Source organism: Oncorhynchus gorbuscha, linkage group LG01, assembly GCF_021184085.1.
Source record: "Oncorhynchus gorbuscha isolate QuinsamMale2020 ecotype Even-year linkage group LG01, OgorEven_v1.0, whole genome shotgun sequence".
NCBI classification, from domain to species: Eukaryota; Metazoa; Chordata; class Actinopteri; order Salmoniformes; family Salmonidae; genus Oncorhynchus; species Oncorhynchus gorbuscha.
This window is the reverse complement of record NC_060173.1, coordinates 74,937,162-74,958,481: the sequence shown is the minus strand read 5'-3', so window position 1 is coordinate 74,958,481 and position 21,320 is coordinate 74,937,162. Positions and strand designations below refer to the sequence as shown.

The following is a 21,320-nucleotide window of genomic DNA, read 5'->3' as shown; positions in this document are numbered from 1 at the left end:
CTAAATAAAACAGACACTGTCACTAGAAAAGCACCACACCATCACACCTTCTCCTCCATGCTTTACAGTGGGAACCACACATGCGGAGATCATCTGTTCACCTGCTCTGCATCTCACAAAGACACAGGGGTTGGAACCAAAAATCTCACATTTGGACAAAGGACGGATATCCACCGGTCATTGCTCATGTTTATTGGCCCAAGCAAGACTCTTCTTATTATTGGTGTCCTTTAGTAGTGGTTTCTTTGCAGCAATTCGAACATGAAGGCCTGATTCTCTCAACAGTTGATCTTGAGATGTGTCTGTTAATTGAACTCTGTGAAGCATTTATTTGAAGCTGCAATCTGAGGTGCAGTTAACCCGAATTAATTTATCCTCTGCAGCAGAGGTAACTCTGGGTCTTCCTTTCCTGTGGTGGTCCTCATGAGAGCCAGTTTCATCATAGCGCTTGATGGTTTTTGCGACTGCACTTGAAGAAACTTTCGAAGTTCTTGAAATGTTCTGCATTGACAGACCTTCATGTCTTAAAGTAATGAAGCCTGTTGTTTCTCTGCTTATTTGAGATGTTCTTGCCATAATATGGACTTGTTCTTTTACCAAATAGGGCTATCTTTTTTATACCACCCCTACCTTGTCACAAAACAACTGATTGGCTCAAACGTATTAAGGGAAACAAATTCCACAAATTAACTTTTAACAAGGCACACCTGTTAATTGAAATGCATTCCAGGTGACTACCTCATGAAGCTGGTTGATAGAATGTCAAGAGTGTGCAAAGCTGTCAACATGGCAAAGGGTGGCTACTTTGAAAAATCTCAAATATATTTTGATGTTTAACACTTTTTTGGTTACTACATGCTTCCATATGTGTTCTTTCATAGTTTTGATGTCTTCACTATTATCCTACAATGTAGAAAATAGCACAAATAAAGAAAAACCTTTCTTAATGAGTAGGTGTGTCCAAACTTTTGACTGGTACTGTATATCAGTGGAGGCTCCTCAGAGGAAGGGGAGGACCATCCTCCTCAGCGAATTTCATAAAAATATAATAATAATAATAATAATAATAATATATGCCATTTAGCAGACGCTTTTATCCAAAGCGACTTACAGTCATGTGTGCATACATATACATATCCTCTTTTGATAAAACTATACAAAATCTATTAATAAATGTCACCAAATAATTGATTAAAACACATGATTCTTTGCAATGAAGGTCTACAGTAGTCTCAACAGCACTCTGTAGGGTAGCAACATGGTGTAGCTGGAGGACAAATTGCTTCCGTCCATCTATGGGCACAATGACTTCAATACAAAACCTAGGCGGTTCATGGTTCTCACCCCCCTCCATAGATCTACACAGTAATTATATCAACTCCAACCTCCAACATATCAGAGCTCTTGCAGCATGAACTGACATGTTGTCCACCCAATCGAAGGATCAAAGAATTAATCTAGTACTGAAAGCATAAGCTACAGCTAGCTAGCACTGCACTGCATCAAATGGGGTGAGTAGTTGACTCAAAGAGAGAGAAAGACAATAGTTGAACAGTTTTGAACAAATTCATTCATTCAAAAATGGAGGAACAAGAGAGAGAGAGGGAGATTTGGTCATTTTTGTCACTTTCACTTAATTAGCTAGCAAATGCAGCTAGCTAGTTTAACCTACTCAAACACTCAGTTCAAACATAGAGGGATGCTATGTTAGCTAGCTGGCTATGACTATCCAACACTGGAACTCTTCCAAGTCAAGGTAAAGTGCATTCGGAAAGTATTCAGATCCCTTCCCTTTTTCCACATTTTGTTACGTTACAGCCTTATTCTAAAATGGATCAAATTAAAACATGTCCATATCAATCGACACACAACACCCCATAATGATAAAGCGGAAAACTTTTTTACTTTAGCAACAACAACTAAAACTATATATACCTTGTTTGCAATAGTATTCAAACCCTCGACATTGAGCTCAGATGCATTCTTTCCATTGAATATCCTTGAGATGTTTCTACAACTTGATTGGAGTCCACCTGTGGTAAATTCAATTGATTGGACATGATTTGGAAAAGCACACACCTGTCTATATAAGGTCCCTGTCACGCCTTGGTCATTGTATCTTGTGTTTTTGTTATATGTTTGGGTAGGCCAGGGTGTGACATGGGTTTATATGTTGTATTTCGTATTAGGGTTTGTATTAATTGGGAGTGTGTATTATTAGGGGTGTGTCTAGTTAGGCTTGGCTGCCTGAGGCGATTCCTAATTGGAGTCAGCTGATTCTAGTTGTCTCGGATTGGGAACCGTATTTAGGTAGCTTGAGTGCGCGTTGTATTTCGTGGGCGATTGTACCTGTCTTTGTGTTAGTCACCAGATAGGCTGTAAGTAGTTTCACTCGTTTGTTGTTTTGTATTCTCAGTTATTTCATGTACAGCATTTTCTTCATTAAAAGTCATGAGTAACCTACACGCTGCATTTTGGTCTGACTCACTTCAAACAACAGACGAATATCATTACAGTCCCACAGTTGGCAGTGCATGTCAGAGCAAAAACCAAGCCATGAGGTCGAAGGAATTGTCCATAAAGCTCAGAGACAGGATTGTGTCGAGGCACAGATCTGAGGAAGGATACCAAAAAATGTCTGCAGAATTTAAGGTCCCCAAGAACACAGTGGCCTCCATCACTCTTAAATGAAAGATGTTTGGAACCACCAATACTCTTCCTAGAGCTGGCCGCCCTGCCAAACGGAGCAATCAGGGAGAAAGGACCTTGATCAGGGAGGTGAGCAAGAACCCGATGGTCACTCTGACAGAACTCCAGAGTTCCTCTGTGGAGATGGGAGAACCTTCCAGAAGAACAACCATCTCTGCAGCACTCCACAAATCAGACCTTTATGGTAGAGGCCATAAAGGCCAGGCCCTCCTCAGTATAAGGTACATGACATCCCGCTTGGAGTTTGCCAAAAGGTACCTAAAGGATTTTCAGACCATGAGAAACAAGATTCTCTGGTCTGATGACACCAAGATTGAACTCTTTGGCCTGAATGCCAATCGTCACGTCTGGAGGAAACCTGACCTATGGTGAAGCATGGTGGTGGCAGCATCATGCTGTGGGGATGCTTTTCAGAGGCAGGGACTGGGAGACTAGTCAGGTTCAAGGGAAAGACGAAAATCTGCTCCTGAGTGCTCAGGACCTCAGACTGGGGTGAAGGTTCACTTCCCAACAGGGCAACAACCCAAAACACACAGCAAAGACAATGCAGGAGTGGCTTCGGGACAAGTCTCTGAATGCCCTTGAGTGACCCAGCCAGAGCCCGGACTTGAAACCGATCAAACATCTCTGGAGAGACCCAAAAATAGCTGTGCAGCGACACTCCCCATCCAACCTGACAGAGATTGAGAGGGTCTGCAGAGAGAAATGGGAGAAACTACCCGAATACAGGTGTGCCAAGCTTGTAGCGTCATAATCACTGCCAAAGTCGTTTCGACAAAGTACTGAGTAAATGGTCTGAATACTTATGCAAATGTGACTGTGTTTTTTATTGTTAATATATTTGCAACATTTAAAAAAAAAAAGTTTTTTTCTCTGTCATTATGGGGTATTCTGAGTAGATTGATGAAGAAAGAAAACTATTTAATCCATTTTAGAATAAGGCCATAACGTAACAAAATGGGGAAAAGTCAAGGGGTCTGAAGACTTTCCAAATGTCCTCAAAAGTTTGGACACTTACTCATTCAAGGTTTTTGCCTTATTTAAAAAAATATATTTTCTAAATGGTAGAATACATCAAAACTATGAAAAAACATGTGGAATCATGTAGTAACAAAAAAGTGTTAAACAAATCAAAATATATTTTAGATTTGAGATTCTTCAAAATGGCCAAATGGACAATGACCCAACAAACCTCCAGGCTGTGTAAGGGCTATTTGACCAAGAAGGACAGTGATGGAGTGCTGCATCAGGTGACCTGACCTCCACAATCACCCGACTTTAACCTAATTGAAATGGTTTGGGATGAGGTGGATCGCAGAGTTAAGGAAAAGCAGCCAACAAGGGCTCAGTATGTGTGGAAACTCCGTCAAGACTGTTGGAAAAGCATTCCAGGTGAAGCTGGTTGAGAGAATGCCAAGCATGTGCAAAGCTGTCATCAAGGCAATGAGTACTAATAATAATAATAAGTATGCATCCCAAAGTACACTTTTTCCCCAAAGGTATTGTCCTATATAGGGAATATGATGCCATTTTGGACTCAGACAAATTGTGTCACATTCATAAGGAAGGACTACTGAAGGACCTAGAATGTGTGGTGGTTGTTTTCTCTCCAGGAGTCTGGAGAAAACATCTCCGCCAAGCCAGGCGATGCAAAGCTCCCAAATGATGATTGACAGAGAAGCAGACAGAAGCAGGAACATTCTGACAAATTAATATTGAGTTGCATTCCTGAGGTGGCAATGGAAATTACATTCAGACTATATTATGATTATTATATCTAATCACAACCACATATTGCCTCTGAGCACGTCTAACTACTCAATTATAACCATGAGACAACATGTCGAAGCAGCCAGCAGGGACCACCGTTAACCTCTGGCATCGAGAAGCCAACACAACAACAGCTTTGGATTATAAGTTTAAATCTAGAAAATATAGCTTCAAGTTATTTTTGCAAAGGGAGAAAAATGTAAGCTACTTCGTGCAGCAGCCCCAGCCCACCGTGCGCACGTGAGAAAGTGAACCTGTCTTTGCAGATCTCCCTGCACTGACAAATGGTCATTAGTGGTACATCTTGATAATTGTGCTGAATGCTTCAAAACAGAGGAGCACTTAAGCCTTACCTAAAGACATGGAGGAATTTACGATTAATTACCATTTTACCTAGCAGTTTCACAGAGTTCTCTAGTTCTCAGTGAAAGGAGTTCTAATGTTGTAGCTTAATCCTGACAGCAACATCTCGTCACTCAATTTACACTCAACTAAAGCCACAAAGATGCTACTCAGATCAGACTGTCTAACTGATCAGTCCAATAAGTGGTCACATAGCACACCACAGGCACTCTGCCCTCTGCTGGCCTTCAGCAACAAAACAGGAAAGTTACAAACCAGAGTTTACAGGAAGATGACATATGTAATCTAGCACTTTAGGAGGTATCATCTTAATACCCAGATCTTCCTCATTGTGCGACCAAAATGATGTTAAAACACCCGCAGAATACTTAGCTTTGCCACAGGAGATTACAGGCTTCGTCTGGAATTGCTTATATGGCTCGACTACGGCATGAGATATGTTTAACTCAGAATGTAGTCTTAAGAACTAAGTAGAGGTTCTTTGATACAGAAAATCTTTAAGTGAAAGTTAGAATAGGTATTTCTGGTTATCAGATGACAGACGATGAAGAACAGGAATTTTGTCAGTGCCGGCGGCACGTTAGTACTCTAATTGTTTTAAAGATGAACGACATCCTCTAAAGGCCACGTATTAGCTAAATAGTTAAGAAGATAAAAACCAATAAAGGATACACTGTATTGGATCTAAACGGTGGCTTGTTGACAAAAACACTTCCTTGTTGGTACACAGAATGTTCCCTATGAACCACAAACTGAAAGGTGAAAAAGGGCGAGACACTGTACAAAAAGCAGGACAATAATTGCATAGTAGCAGGTCCAAACAGTTTTATTTCTGACTTCAAATGAGCACAGTTGATGTTAGAGATCAATCGTTATGAGAAGCAATTTAGGAGATCAATTTGGAGTGTGCAATTGAATGCAAAAGAGGAGCAGTCAAGTGTAAATCTGCCTTGTTAACATACAACAGATGGCCTTGTTCTCCACTGTACTTGGGATCAGACCTGAAATTGAAGTGAGGCCATTGGCTGTGCTCTCAAAGGGTCAAGGGGTCACATCCTAAGTGATACACTTTTGAACCATGAGAAAGGCACTTAGATGATCATTCTCCATGTCAGGCAGCGTGTGTGTTGAGTTATTAGAAAAAGTTTGGGGGTAATTATTAAAGGTTCCTATTTATTTCCATTACGACAAGTCCTCACTCACCTTGTTGGAGTATTTTGCCAAAGTACTTGTTCTGACTGGTGCAGTTCCAGCGGCGAAAGCGAAACTGGTACTGGCACTCCCGCACACCCAGCTTGGCACCCTTGGCGACCTCGTGGACGATCTCTGGCTGGGTCTGGCACAGCTCGGCCTGCTTGCCCGCTAGCCGCTTGGTCTTCCTGCAGATACTGTTGGGATCCATAACCAGAGGGCTCCCCACTGCCCTACAGGGAAGCACGCAACACATAGACTGTGACTACAACTCCTGTGTCATGCTACAGTGGCATAACATTATTACGAGGTCTCGTTACATTTCAGAGAAGTATCTTACCTAGAAGTAGCACTACATTTAAATGAACGTGTTGTTCTATCAGGCAGTTTGGTTACTTGACACCACATAGTTGTGCAAAAAAAAAAGACATTTCAGGTGTGGAGAGAAATAGTAAAGCTGTGCTGATCGTCAGGGAACATAGGAAAGAGAGAGAAAGTTGCATCTTAATTGCTGTGCTTCTTACATCGCGTTGACAGATGTATGTTTACACTTAGGTAAATTGTTTATTTCAATTCCTAATGGGAGTACGGGCCTCAGGTCCAACACTGTGAACTCTCGCCAGTACTTCGCATGACAGTTGCTATGACATAATGTGAGAACAGCCCTATCCCCCTGTTCCCTCTATTCAATAACTCTGCATCTGACTCCAGTTCAGCTAATGTGATCCGTAAACCTCGAGTCCATTTTTATCATTATGTGGGAGTAAGGAGTGAGTGTGAATACCTCATTGCTTTTCACTCACCCCTGTCACAGCTAATCTTTCTAAGTAATAACATTCATCTGCCTCGTGAGTTTGTTTTAAGAAGTCAAACAAGCGCTCTTTCCAATCCCTAGCATGGCGGTCTGATAAGAAGCATGAGACACAGGATATTTGCTCTTAAAATGTAATGCATCCCTTCTCCAGTAAGTCAATTACTTTATTGAAGTAGAAACCATTTATATATCAATGTATGAAATGTCACTGTATATCTGTGATTCAATCAAAATACAAATTATTTGTACAGTTAGATGTACCTTTTTTAGTTATAGCGTAATGGAAAACTACAAACTGAACTGCCAACATGCTGTACACTTGTCCTTGAAAGACTGAAAAATAGCATAATGGCTGCACAGATTAAGCAAATAGAAATTCCTAAAAGCCTAAAAGTGGGGAGTGAAAAGCAACTTAATGCCCACAATGTGAGTTATCTTCGCGGAAGTGTGAGAACTTGACTCCGACAGTCCAGCGTCAACAACTTCTGGGATCCAGACATCCTTCAATGTATTGACAACGTCTCCACAGAAACGAATTACAGGGGAATTACATCTCAAGCACGCTCTAGTATTCCTACACAGATCTGACTCCAATGAATCCACACCCCTGTGTAATTAAGATCTGCAGATGCAGTACTTAGCAAGACACCCCAGGTCTTTACAACCCCTGATTATCTGATGTGTCACGCACGGCCTTCAAATCTGCGTGAATCTGTGTGCGAGGATCACAGCTTTGAAATTGGCCTGACGAGCTGCTCGCAAAAATAAGGGACCAGGATTTACTGCAGTAGGTGTAGACTCGTAAAAAATAGCAGCCTATGTTGGACAGAATTTCTTCTCTAAGTCCTGTGTCATTGTTCAAGGCAAAGGCAACCCCTCCTAGCACAATTCAAAAGAAACGCTTGAATATCACATGAGCAGCTGATGCAGCTTGAACAATGGCAGGGCCGTGCCTAGCTTTTTGGGGGCCCTAGGCATAATGTTGTTGTGTGCCCCCCCCATTTTTCCATGGGGCGGAGAAAATGTTGCTATTTTATAACAAACTTCATGTAATTCTGCTCATTTTGCCATTGGTCTAGTTTTAATAGCTGGCTAAACTAATTTACCAATCTACAAAAATTTTGCTGACATGGGCTAATTGAGTGATTGTCAGTGACTGACATAACAAGGGAAAAAACTGCTGCATAACCAAATGTCCAAATTGCACCTTGTGTCGTCTACTATTCTAACTCTCAACAGTTAGTTGAGCCTCAGACTGAGTTCAACATTTTTTGTAAAATAATATTAATCAATACAAAAAATTTGTCGGGCCACCTATAGCAAGTGTGGGGCCGGCCCGGAACGCTGGCATTGACCAAGTCTGAGTATGGTCGAGAAATATGTAGATGAAGACATTTGTCTGTCTTGACCACCATACTGTGTTCCAGTGTTAATCCAAACCAGCACTAACCTGAACAGGACCCGAAGAGGAACATGATGCTATTAGTGTTGAATATAAAGGATAGTCCTCTTTATAAGCACACATAAAATGAACTACAAAATCAAGCAATCAATCTTCCCTGTCCATGCAATGTGTCTATATTCCTTTGATTTATCAGTCACAGTAAAGCCCCTGGACATGATAACGTTGAAACAGAGTCCAATCATAACACAAATGAGGATGTATCGCCATCGATGCAATCAAGAGCCCTCTAAGCAGCGCCTCACATTAAATAGCATAGAGATGACCAGAGACCAAAATAGAGCGGGAAACACTGATAAGGGGACAAGTATCCAAATAATCAGTCTCAATGTAGGCCGACGTGATCCGTTGGAGATAAGCCGTTCTTCTAGCTGTATGTGTACCTCAAGTTACATTATGAATTGCACGGCCGTAGATACGTGTCCCTTTTTTCACTTTGCAAACGAGTGAATTTCATCCTCCTTAATCCTCTAAGTATGCTGGATATGAAGTCAGTCACGACAAGGCTGGATCGCTAGCTGGAGAGTGGCTTGGGTTCAGCTCTGTGGTCCGTGGCTCAGAGCCATGGCCCAATCATCGCTAGAACTCGACACTAAATCAAGTGACTGGAGCCCGGGGTCCTGCATGACACCGATGCACCGCTGCTGTCTGTCACATGTTTGTCTTGCAATAAGTGAGGATAGCATGAGGCCTACGTGTGCACTGAAAAATCCCAACGTCTGGAAATCGGCAGAGGCCACATACTCAGTGTACATAGTATCCCTGGCCAAGCCTCGTCATTGAATCTTTATCTGATCCCATCTCTCTGGCCTGGATTGGAAATCATGCAATTTTCCAGAAATATGTATTGCTTTGAAATAGGAGTGAGAACAATAAATATCTAGTATAATGAAGTGCTTCTCTGCAGGTGATGCAGAGCTGTAGACTGGTCCGGGACCCATTCCAAGCCGGGTGAGTGGGAATGGCACACGCTATATGCATACCTGTGGGCCACACTCCTGGCTGCCTGCCAGACTTATGACCCACACTTACCCAGGAGGATCAGGAGGTTACTTGTCCTGAAACCTGCAAAGGCATTCCACACTCGCTGGTCTCACTGCCCTCTGTCCAAATGATTAGAGCCTAATCAAGGAAACTCTGAAAGAATGGGTTTATCTCTGGACGTTTCATCTTCCCCACAAATTACATCCTGTCTGTCTGGTCACGCTGACAATCATTTGCTTCAAAAGACAAGGGGTAGAGAGACAGGGGTGTGATGGCATGCCCAGCTCTCAACAGAAAGCATCTTTGTCCTGTCAAACTGCAGGACCTCCAGGTGTGCTCACCTGAGTGCTCCAATTTAGTCTTAGAGGAGAGATGTTCACAGTTCAGCAGTACTAATAGCAGGCCATTATCGAGATTGGATGAGATGCAAACTTGAAATGGTTTGATTTATCTAAACATCCCCCTTCAGATGTGCATGTCTCAAATGAATGTATTATACTTTAATAACACATCTGGCTCTGTCTTTTCAAGTCTCATACATCTCAGAGTGCTGAACAAAGAATTGTTTTATGATGACATATAGGCACTGCCTCAAGGTCCACCTAAAATTCCAACTCTGACAGCACTAATATCTTCTCTTTTTTGTTTTTACTACAAAGGCAGACCTCCAAAAGTTGCAGCTGCATCTTTCTGTCGAGCCAAGGCATAACATTAGGGTCTTTCGTTTTTATCTTTTTTTATTTACTTAACCACATTGTATAGATTCGTTTGTTATCAACAATAAAAATGCTGTATCGAAAAAAATATTGTGTGGTAAATTAACAAATGTTGGGAGACTGACAGGGATTGTTTTGTCAATCGTTACAATTTATTTGAGTAAGGTTGCAATACGGTGAGAGGTTAAGCAGAATCTTTAATTGGAAAGTAATTGCAGACAAAGCTTCACACAATGCGGCCAAGGTCATCAAACGGGTTACCATGTTATTACACTTGTCAATACGAGGCTACTTGAATAGTGGTTGTATCAATAGAGTCGGATCCAGAATTGAATTTTAGTGCAATATGCAGAACATGGCCACAACATCAAAAACATGGACACGCGTGCATAACCTAGCCTACAAAACATCAGATGACATAAACGCTTTATTCTGAGAAACCTCATTTCCATTTGCAACTACACTGGAAGCACATGTTAATTGTATGTAGCATGACTTACCACCATAACCCAATGATATTGACCGGACATAGGAGAATGAAAAACAGGGCAAGTTGAGTCCGAGATAATAGAATCGTCATGATGAGAGTATCCTACCAACAAAAAAAAAAGTTACGTTCAAAAATTAGAGCCGTCAATTAATGTGTTGTTGTTTTCTTGGGGACGTCCTGCAAAAATTGGTGATCTGCAGGATTTAGAACCTCCACGAAACGTGCAAAAAATCCATTGAACTCCTCTTTGGGTGCATCACTAACGTTCGATTACTCGGTCAAGAGGGAAGAAACATCCGTGGTGAAATGTGTTAACCTCTTCATAGTCCTTTCTCTGGCAGACAGATTCAAAGCTCAAATGCCAGAGGAAGAAGTGACAAGCACGTCTGAACTAAAACACACAAATTCCAATAGCACAGCGATTTTAATCTGGCAGTAAGGATACTACAGCCCGGGGGTGGTGGGATGCAGCCAGACCTTGGGCAGAAAAGTAAACCCAATGACCCAGCAGATTCCGCGTGGACAATTAATGTTGACGTTATTACGCAAAAGTAATCAATTGTATTGGCCTTGGTAACATTGGTTGGATTAGTGCGTTGCTCGGCATCGAAATGGTTGTTCATTTTCGATTCACGAGTAGTAGTCAAAGCGCACAAGTTTACCCAGGTGTCTGCGCGCTCGTGCACCCCCCTTCCCCCCACACCCGTATTCAAGTGGGAACGTATTTTCCTTGGATAAGAAATGCGCTCATCTCCAACCCGGTATGACGTTGCTTCGGGGCAAGTGAAATCCTTACTGTCGCTCAGAAAAACTGGATAATTACTTGGACGAGCCTGTGTGCACAAGGGTATTTTGTGAAATGGGAGAAAGAGAGAAACATTTCCCTTGCGTGTTTACAGTAAAGAAATAAGAGCTCACGGGAATGGAGGAATTCATCTCAGGTGTTGCAAATAGGCATACCTCTGCCATATTTGCCCATATCTGTTGATAACGTAAACATGCACACTTTTGGCGAAACTATGTATGTCCTCACCTGTTTTTCTATAATAAAGTAGGCCAATAGACCAGTAAACACAACTTTCATTGCAACTACAACAGCTGTGGAAATGCAACAACATGCTAAACTATTTCTTGACAGACTGTTATCAAATGTGTTTGTGCTCATCCATTCATCTATATTTTTCATTTAGGCCATGTAGCCTACATTGATCTAGGCTAATAGCTCCATCTGTGCTCAAATCTATTTTGTGATGTTTCCATTATAGGCCCGACTCTTATCGAAACACCTGCTCTCAGTGCTTTTTCTTTGCTGCGTTCACATTCTATTTTTTTGTTGTTGTCATATTAGTCATTAATAAATGATTTACAATATTTCCAAGACAAAATGACACGTGCCCATGTGTCATTACATGTCTTACATAGGTATCATTGCCACGCTTATATCTCCCCTTTCGAATGGCCAATATGGCATCCCGATTGAAAATTCAAGATCTCTGCTCTTATTGTAGCCCATCAAAGATTCACCTCTGCATTCCAACACAGTGAAGCAATCAATCATAATACAGTCACAAGCCAACAGGTAACAGCACTAGTCTCATTCACATGGCTCACTTCTCTCTCTTGATAGCCCTGAACAGCAGAGTGTAAAGGACAGGAGCCGTTTGTCTGTCTCGTGACCAGGTCTCTTTCATTCTCACCTTTTGTTTTTACCTCCAACGTCAAAAGGTGAGATATGGAATAATTTTTGTCTGAACCGCAGGTGTTTTCACGGTAGTGATAGTTCCATTTATCATTAGATAAAAGAGAAGTGATATCTGGCTCAGCCTCAATGTATGGTAGGTTGAAGTGCATCAAACAGTAGCAAAGCATCCCCGGGTCATGTGCAAAGCAGATATTCAATCAAATATTATGTTTTTTTTATTTTTTATTTTAAAAATGTGCATGACCTACAGTATACTCATGATCAGATGTAGGACGACATTCAAAGTGGGCTGATGTGTGTGTTTGTTTTGGCGCAATGTTGTATCAAGTTTGAAGTGTATTTATTTACCACATCCAGAAAGTTCATGTCCCAGCTTTGAGTGCGATACATTACATTTGACCTAATCCAATAAATATGCCTAGATAAGTTTATCCTTACATTTTTGGAATTCCTGCAATTACATTCCCCGCTATTTACATGAATATGTGACTTGAACTCCTAATGAAATAAGAAAGTTATACAAAAAAAATGGCATTATCACTCCTTGTCTATATTTAACTGAGGCATAATGTCAAGCATGACTACTCCACTTGTAGACTCTCTAACTCTCTCGCTCTCTCTCTGGGGCGAGTGTTTTTTGTTCGGGAGGACTGATTCTTCATACTTGGTTTAAACTTTATGGACAATAAAGATCCTATTTCAAAGTACAGCAGGGTGTTGAGCCTGAGGTCTTGGCTGAGTGTGCCTGAGAACAGCCCTGAGCAGACCCAGAGTTTGTCTTTAGCTGACAATGCTTCAACAATACATTTTCACTGCTAGTATGTGCTCCATACTTTGCCCTCCACCCTTGCCCAGCACACTCCCTCTTTCAAACTGCTTTCATCCAACCATGAAATGGCTACCTACTGTCTACCAAGGGATTGCACCTTCTATCTCTGGTTACCAGAGCTTCATCTTTCTACCACACATTAGCCCTTTGTTTCTCAAATCTTTCAATCCCCTTGCTTTGGCAAAAAGTCCGCCAATACATTCCCCTAGGATTATCATCCAAAACGATTAGAAATCCCATCACACATCACATTTCATATGCCGGGTTAAATTAAGGCTAAATCAGAAACACATGACGGCGATATTCCTTAACCTTTTTAAACAAAACACAGTCGTTTCTGGAATTCCCTTGAGAAGTCAAGTTTGTGAAATTCCTTTGCAACTGGCAAGGGAATTTTATTATAAAACATTGATAATGCCGCATGATTTCACATATCTGTAATTTAAACACTAAGTATGTTTGGAAAAATAAATGGCGTTATGTCATATGATACCCTGACTAAAGCAAATTAGGGACACGAACGCAATGTTTTTATCAGAATTGTGTAAATGTTATTAGGAAAATAGTAAATTGCCCAGAGGGAAAAAAAACACCCACAAATCAATGTCACCCAAAAATCAATCTGCCCTGTCAACTATGACCCTTTTGATGACCCTTTTCAGTGAGTCCAGACTGCATGCTTCCTCAACGAAAACCGAATTCTTGTGCAGATTACACATTCTGACTGTAAAAAAAAGTCTTAATATTTTGACTGATCATGAGATCACCCCCTCAGCAGCAAATAGTCCCCTCAGAATCGGGCCAGCCTATTGGAAACCTAATTCATTCCAGCAGTGGTCGCATCTTCCAAGTGCGTCACATTTAATACTCCACAATAACATCACTGTTGAACTTTTGTTTATTAGATTAGGTTTGGCCCAATCGATTGTGTTACCCATGGTGTTGTGTGAAAGTGAGACCCAATGTGTGTCTATCAGTTATATGTATAGCTGCTTTGACATCACCAAGGTATACTCTCTTGGATAGGGTCATGTTACGCAAAGCCATGGAACTAAATCAAATGAAATTGTATTTGTCACATCCGCCATGTACAACAGGTGTCGGCCTTACTGTGAAATTCTTACTTATGTGCCCTTAACCAACAATGCAGAGGTTTAAAAAAAGTATGAACAATTTGCTCATGTAAAGGAAAAATAGTAACACAATAAAATATCAATAGCGAGGCTATATAAAAGGGGTACCGGTACCGAGTCCATGTGCAGGAGTACGGGTTAGTCGAGGTAATTACAGGTAATGTGTGTTCTTATCTTAGGTTGTGTTTAAAAGACAAAGAGACAAAAGGAGATGAGTGGAGCAACTTCTGAATCTTCTTTCATTGAGCACGCGTCTCCATGTGCAACAGTACACACCCATCTGTGTCTAACAAAGGAAATATTTATGTACTAGTGGATCTCTCCTGGAGGAGATGGTCTCCGAAGATAACAGGCATTCACACTGATCAACGGAATGATAAACCCAGTTCATTAACAGTGCTCATAATGAGATGTAGCAAATCATTGTGCGTGACAGTGTGCAACCAAGGGAGAGATGCATTATCTTGAGTATGTACAACAACATTGAAGATATGATTTTCTTTACTTTAAAAAAATCTTTGCTCTATTACCTTTCTTTTCTCTTCGTTACCCTCACTCACTATATGATTATTCATCATGATGCTTCGTGATGTTATGTACAGTAGGTACACTACATAACTTTGAAAATATTGCTTAATTCATTTTGTTTGATTTTTACATACTGTATCATAACCTATTGAAAGAAGAACAATTTGAGATGAAATGTTTTCCTGTATGTAAAACGTTGATACGGTTTATTAGTATATAGCGCCATCTTGTGGAAATCTATGTAAAGGACACTTCAGAGAGAACAGGAAAGTATTCATGACTAGCCTAGGCTGCTCTGTATGTGGTGTGAGCTTTAATGTCATCCATTTTTTTATGAGAAGGCACAACCTGGAATAATTTAGTAGGCTATTTAGTTGTTTTTTTTTAGGATCCCCATTAGCTACTGCTGAAGCAGCAGCTACTCTTCCTTCAGTCCACACAAAACATAATGCATGACATAATACATTGGCCAAACATTTATAGACAAGTAGGCTAGGCTATATCAAGGACAGAACTACATAATGTAAAATAGGTACACATGCTTTCATCGATTATGCCTTCATAATCACGTGATTCATAGATGCTACTGAATGCAAGTGCAACACACAAAAACAAAAATGGTAATGCAATAACAAGGAGGTGCCTTGCAAATAGGCTGCCACTTCTCGCTAAATTCCCCTGAAGTGAAAATCAACCATGTTTTGCTAAATTCACCTGATGTGAATAAGGCTACCTTGTTTCTATAGTTACAGTCCATAATGGGTAACCTGGAGTAAGTATAGACTTTTTACAGTTAAACTAACTCCAGCAATGGGTTTTCTGGGGTAGCATGTAGGCTAATCTCTGAAAATTGTAGGTCTTGTGTTACAGGTACCACCCACAATGGATTTCATTAGATACAATGCAACATTCATGGACATGAAATAACCAGGCCTTGAATTCGGATAGGATTAAATGTATTGAAATCATTCCTGGTCTTTTAATTAATGACATCCCACTGGGCACAGACGTCAATTCAACGTCTATTCCATGTTGGTTCAACGTAATTTCATTGAAATGATGTGGAAACAACGTTGATTCAACCAGTGTGTGCCCAGTGGAATCGACTTTTGAAGAATAACTTATAAACAGAGATCTTATTAAAATACTATATGATTCTATGCAATGTGCAATTCTATAGGTCTACTTATAAATTCAGTATGACTAATTAGTAGCCTAGGCTACCGCTGTCTTATCATTTTGTTTGTTAAGCTTGCAGATGTTATGTAGGCTAATACCTTTCATTAATTATATTTAATTGTATTCCACATTACAGTATTCTACATCAACAATAATGTGGATGCTCCATAATTTTCAATAGGCAAAATGTAATATTTTTTAACATTCTGCACCTTCCTGAACCGGTCTCTGGTGTCACAGGCCTAAATCAGTCCCTGAAGAATGAATATTTAAAGTTGTGAATATACCTACTAGGTTTACCACACTATGGGGGAGTCAACGACCGATCCTATTTACCTGAAGCAAATTGCAATCACGGCCAAAGGGCCAATGGATGAGAAGCCCGCCCTCGGAAGCCCCGCCTTCCTGGCTCTAATACCAGGGCTCGCATCAATTTCCTCAATTTAGTACCGCTCTTCAGCGAGCCCAAATGCCCTGACAGCGCAGGGCCAAAATATGTTGTACCACGTTCCCTCCTTCAGCGAACAGTAGTTATATTCAAAACTGTACATTCCTTATCAGTCACTCGATATAACATGGTATGGGAACATAAAATCAGGCTCAGTGTTACCAAACTAGGAGACCAAAGGCAGTCCAAGCACACACAGGTTCTACAAAGGATGTTACAGAAGCCTCATGAGGCCTGAACTGTCAGAGCCCCATATAGGGAACCAGAACCTACTGCAACTTGGTTTTGCGCACTGACATGCTGCCACTGCAGCCCAAGTCCATAAACCCCACGGTTCAAAGAACAATACTTACCATACGAGTCTGAAATGTCAGAACTCATACAAGGAACTCATGAAGCTCTCATCTTGCTCCACTACAGCCCCGTCGACGAAAATGGGGATGTGCTCTGTCCTCCTTTTCCTGTAGTCCACAATCATCTCCTTTGTCTTGATCACATTGAATGAGAGATTGTTGTCCTTGTACCACAGGGTCATGTATCTGACCTCCTCCCTATAGGCTGTCTCATTGTTGTCGGTGATCAGGCCTACCACTGTTGTGTCAGCAGCAAACTTAATGATAGTGTTGGAGTTGTGTCTCGCCGTGCAGTCATGAGTGAACAGGGAGTAGAGGACGGGATTGAGCACGCACCCCTGAGGGGCCCCGTATTGAGGATCAACGTGGCGGATGTGTTGTTACCTACCCTTACCACCTGGGGGCGGCCTGTCAAGAAGTCCAGGATGCAGTTGCAGAGGGAGGTGTTTAGTCCCAGGGTCCTTAGCTTAGTGATGAGCTTTGAGGGCACTATGGTTCTGAACGCTGAGCTGTAGTCAATGAATATCATTCTCACATAGGTGTTCCTTTTGTCCAGGTGGGAAAGGGCAGTGTGGAGAGCAATAGAGATTGCATCATCTGTGTATCTGTTGGTGCAGTATGCAGATTGGAGTGGGTCTAAGGTTTCTGGGATAATGGTGTTGATGTGAGCCATGACCAGCCTTTCAAAGAATTTCATGGCTACAGACCTGAGTGCTATGGGTTGGTAGTCATTTAGGCAGGTTACCTTAGTATTCTTGGGCACAGGGACTATCTATGGTGGTCTGCTTGAAACATGTTGGTATTACAGACTCAGACAGGGAGAGGTTGAAAATGTCAGTGAAGACAGTTGCCAGTTGGTCAGCGCATGCTCGGAATACACATCCTTGTAATCCGTCTGGCCCTGCGGCCTTGTGAATGTTGACCTATTTTAAGGTCTTACTCACATCGGCTGTGGACAGCTGGGACAGCTGGTGTTATCATGCATGTTTTAGTGTTACTTGCCTTGAAGCAAGCATAGAAGTTATATAGCTCATCTGGTAGGCTCATGTCACTGGGTAGCTCTTGGTTGTGCTTCCCTTTGTAGTATGTAATAGTTTGCAAGCCCTGTCACACCTGACGAGCGTCGGAGCCGGTGTAGTACGATTCAATCTTAATCCTGTATTTACACTTTGCCTGTTTGATGGTTCGTCGTAGGGCATATTTCTTATAAGCTTCCGGGTTAGAGCCCCGCTCCTTGAAAGTGGCAGCTCTACCCTTTAGCTGAGTGCGAATGTTGCCTGTAATCCATGGCTTCTGGTTGGGGTATGTACGTACAGTCACTGTGGGGACGATGTCTTCAATGCACTAATTGATAAAGCCAGTGACTGATGTAATGTAATCCTCAATGCCATCGGAAGAATCCCAGAACATATTCCAGTCTGTGCTAGCAAAACAGTCCTGTAGTTTAGCATCTGCTTCATCTGATCGCTTTTTGAAAGACCGAGTCACTGGTGGTTCCTACTTTACTTTTTGCTTGTAAGCTGGAATCAGGAGGATAGAGTTATTGTCAGATTTGCCAAATGGAGGGCTAGGGAGAGCTTTGTACGTGTCTCTGTGTGTGGAGTGAAGGTGGTTATAAAATATTTCCCCCTCTGGTTGCACATATAACATGCTGATAGAAATGAGGTAAAAGTGATTTAAGTTTCCCTGCGTTAAAGACCCCTGCCACCAATAGTGCTGCCTCTGGATGAGCATATTCCTGTTTACTTATGACAGATGAAAACTCTCTATGTAGATAGTGTGGTCTACAGCTTATCATGAGATACTCTGCCTCAGGCGAGCAAACCTGGAGACTTCCTTAAAAATCGTGCACCCGCTATTGTTTACAAATATGCATAGGCCCCTGCCCCGAGTCTTACCAGAGGCAGCTGTTCTGTCCTGACGAGCATATAATCCGCCAGCTGTCCACAAACTCCAACGGTTCAAACAGAAACACAGAGCATCCAGGACCAAAGCCAGGTCCCAGGTTGGTGCCATAGGCACAGATAAGGGCCAGGTTTATCAGAAAGAGAGACCGCGTCCCTCCCTGACGGTTAATATACACCCCCCACCGTCATGTTGTCGGACCTTACCAACACATGCTGGCCCTCCAACATCAGAAGGAAAGCCTCAGCAAAACAGTCAGTAGCTCTAGGTAATCGATATGCAGTGCCCTTTGTGCTGTTGACCAAATCCCTCTTTCTGAGTAGCCCACACACAATGCTCTCCCATCCCAGTAAGGATGCACCTACCCGGCCCATGAGAACCCCCTGCAACAGCAATCGTAGGTCTCCGAGGAGTCAACTCCCTTAGGCTCAATGGGGATACAGTACCTTGAGCAACCAATGGCAGTGGCGTCCAGACGCGTAGCAATCGCCCAACGCTGGAACACAAATATCAACGGATGTACCAAAGGTGAATAAGCCGGATGTGGAGGTCCTGGGCAGGCGTGGTTACACGTGTTGTGAGGTACTGACAAATTCTGTAAAACAACTTCGAAGGCCGTTTATGGTAGAGCAACAAACATTCATTTCTCTGGCAACAGCTCTCGTGGACATTCCTGTAGTCAGCTTGCCAATTGCATTCCTGCCAATTGCACGCTCCCTAAAAACTTGGCATTGTGTTGTGTGACCAAACTGCACATTTTAGAGTGGCCTTTTATTATCCCCAGCACAAGGTGCACCTGTGTAATGATCATGCTGTTTAATCAGCTTCTTGATATGCCACACCTGTCAGTTGGATGAATTATCTTGGCAAAGGAGAAATGCTCACTAACAGGGATGTAAAGAAATTTGTGCAACAACATTTTTAGAAATGTTTTTTTCTGTGCATATGAAACGTTTCTGGGATCTTTTATTTCAGCTCATGAAACATGGGACCAACACTTTACATGCTGGGTTGATATTTTTGTTCAGTGTAATTCTTATTAATTCTTGTTTTATTTGATATGCATGCCTCTTGTACTTGAATTAGTCCATTTAATATTTTTATTGCTATGTTGTATATTCACAATGTAACTTATTTAATTGTTTTCCTGTGTTACTTATTACTATGTTGCTTTTGTCGCCATTGCACTGTGTGAAAAGCCTGCAAGTACATGACAATAACATTTCATTTGACTGGATTTGATTTGTCCTCACCAGTGGACACAGGTGACAAGGACGCGTGTGTTGTGAAGAAAACAGCAAGGTGAATGTCAGGAGCACGGCTGCCGCTTACTAAAGCATAGGCCAATAGGCAAAAAAGTGACCATTCTGGAAGGATGCCGGCCTTTCCTGTGCTCATTGCTAACTGGGTTGGTTCTTGTAAAGAGGTGGACCAACAGCTATTGGGAGAGGGTGCAGCAGAGCAAGTTGCACAACCCAGTTTGCAATGACCTGCGATGTTGGAGGTCTGAGCTTAAGAATTTCACTGTATCCTGCAATTTACACCCTGTGCTTGTGACTAATAAACTCATCTAATCATCTAATCAAACCTAAACTTCTCATTTCCTCTATCCTAAAACCAATGCACCAAGGGGCTGATTCTGACTTAGGAAATGCATGACTTTTTTATGCATTTTGATTTAGGCACTTCTCAGTATTTGGTATTCAGACTTACCCGATGCACATAAAGGCCTTACTGATGTGGCTCCCTTGGGCAACCACAGGGTGGCCTACCAATTTGATCAAGGAGTTTTTCTTCAATTGTTTTTATGGTTAATTTATCTAAACCAATCCCTTTGCTTAGGTTAAATGTTAAACAATTTTTTACAAAGATAAATACTGTCTACCATTAATTTGAATTTGATCGGCACATTAGAATGTAGCCTATGAATGCGTTCAGAACGGAGCTCAATGAAGGACAACCATCAAAACATATGCATATTTATCTCTGTTTTTGAACTCGTGTAGATAAAAAAAAAACTCAGAAATGTCACAATTTGTATGTTTTAGATACGTTTTCATGAACCCTATGTAACCTTAGGGAAAAATAGATCCCAGGTGCACAATTGTCCCAGCGTCATCTGGATTCGGGAAGGGTTTGGACGAGCAGATTTCCTTGGCTCATTGTGCTCTAGCGACACCCTGTGGCCCGCTGGGTGCCTGCAATCTGACTTCGGTCGTCAGTTGTACGGTGTTTCCACAAATACATTGTTGCGGCTGGCTTTCGGATTAAGCGAGCAGTGTAGAAGAAGTAGTACGGCTTGGCAGGTCATGTTTTGGAGGAAGCATGGCTCTCGACCTTTGCCTCTCCCGAGTCCGTTGGGGAGTTACAGCGATGAAACAAGAGTGTAACGTCCAATTGGATATCAAGAAAAAGGGGGTTAAAAAAACTCCATAATGATTTAATGAACCTACATGTCCATTGTTTTTACATTAACCTGTAAAACTCTGCCCCTTCTGGTGGCATTTTCTAAATGATGCATGACATTGAATACTACCCTCATTTTGGTTTCAGAAATACAAACAACAAGAGATTTGAAAGTCTAGGTTTGAGATAAAATATGTCACCAATTACTGTGCCAAAAGGATAAAAATGAAATACAAATAATTTATCGTCTTACAGGAATCATATACATATGAGAAAGCTGAAGTCTCTACCTTTCGATCCATTGATGCAAATACACTGAGTGTACAAAACATTAAGAA

At 41.6% G+C, this 21,320-nt stretch overlaps 1 protein-coding gene across 1 annotated transcript in view; it reads right to left on the bottom strand.

The window, feature by feature from the left end:
• The window catches only part of LOC124042034 (protein Wnt-6-like), a 33,178-nt gene extending 22,067 nt beyond the window's left edge, over positions 1-11,111 (bottom strand). Inside the window, exons 1-2 of the mRNA XM_046360312.1 lie at positions 10,510-11,111; positions 6,046-6,266 (exon numbers count right to left, since the gene is read on the bottom strand). Of these exons, the coding sequence (XP_046216268.1) occupies positions 6,046-6,266; positions 10,510-10,589 (301 nt within the window). The 5' untranslated portion in view covers positions 10,590-11,111. The remainder of the gene's footprint in view (positions 1-6,045; positions 6,267-10,509) is intronic.
• Positions 11,112-21,320: the final 10,209 nt, after the last annotated feature.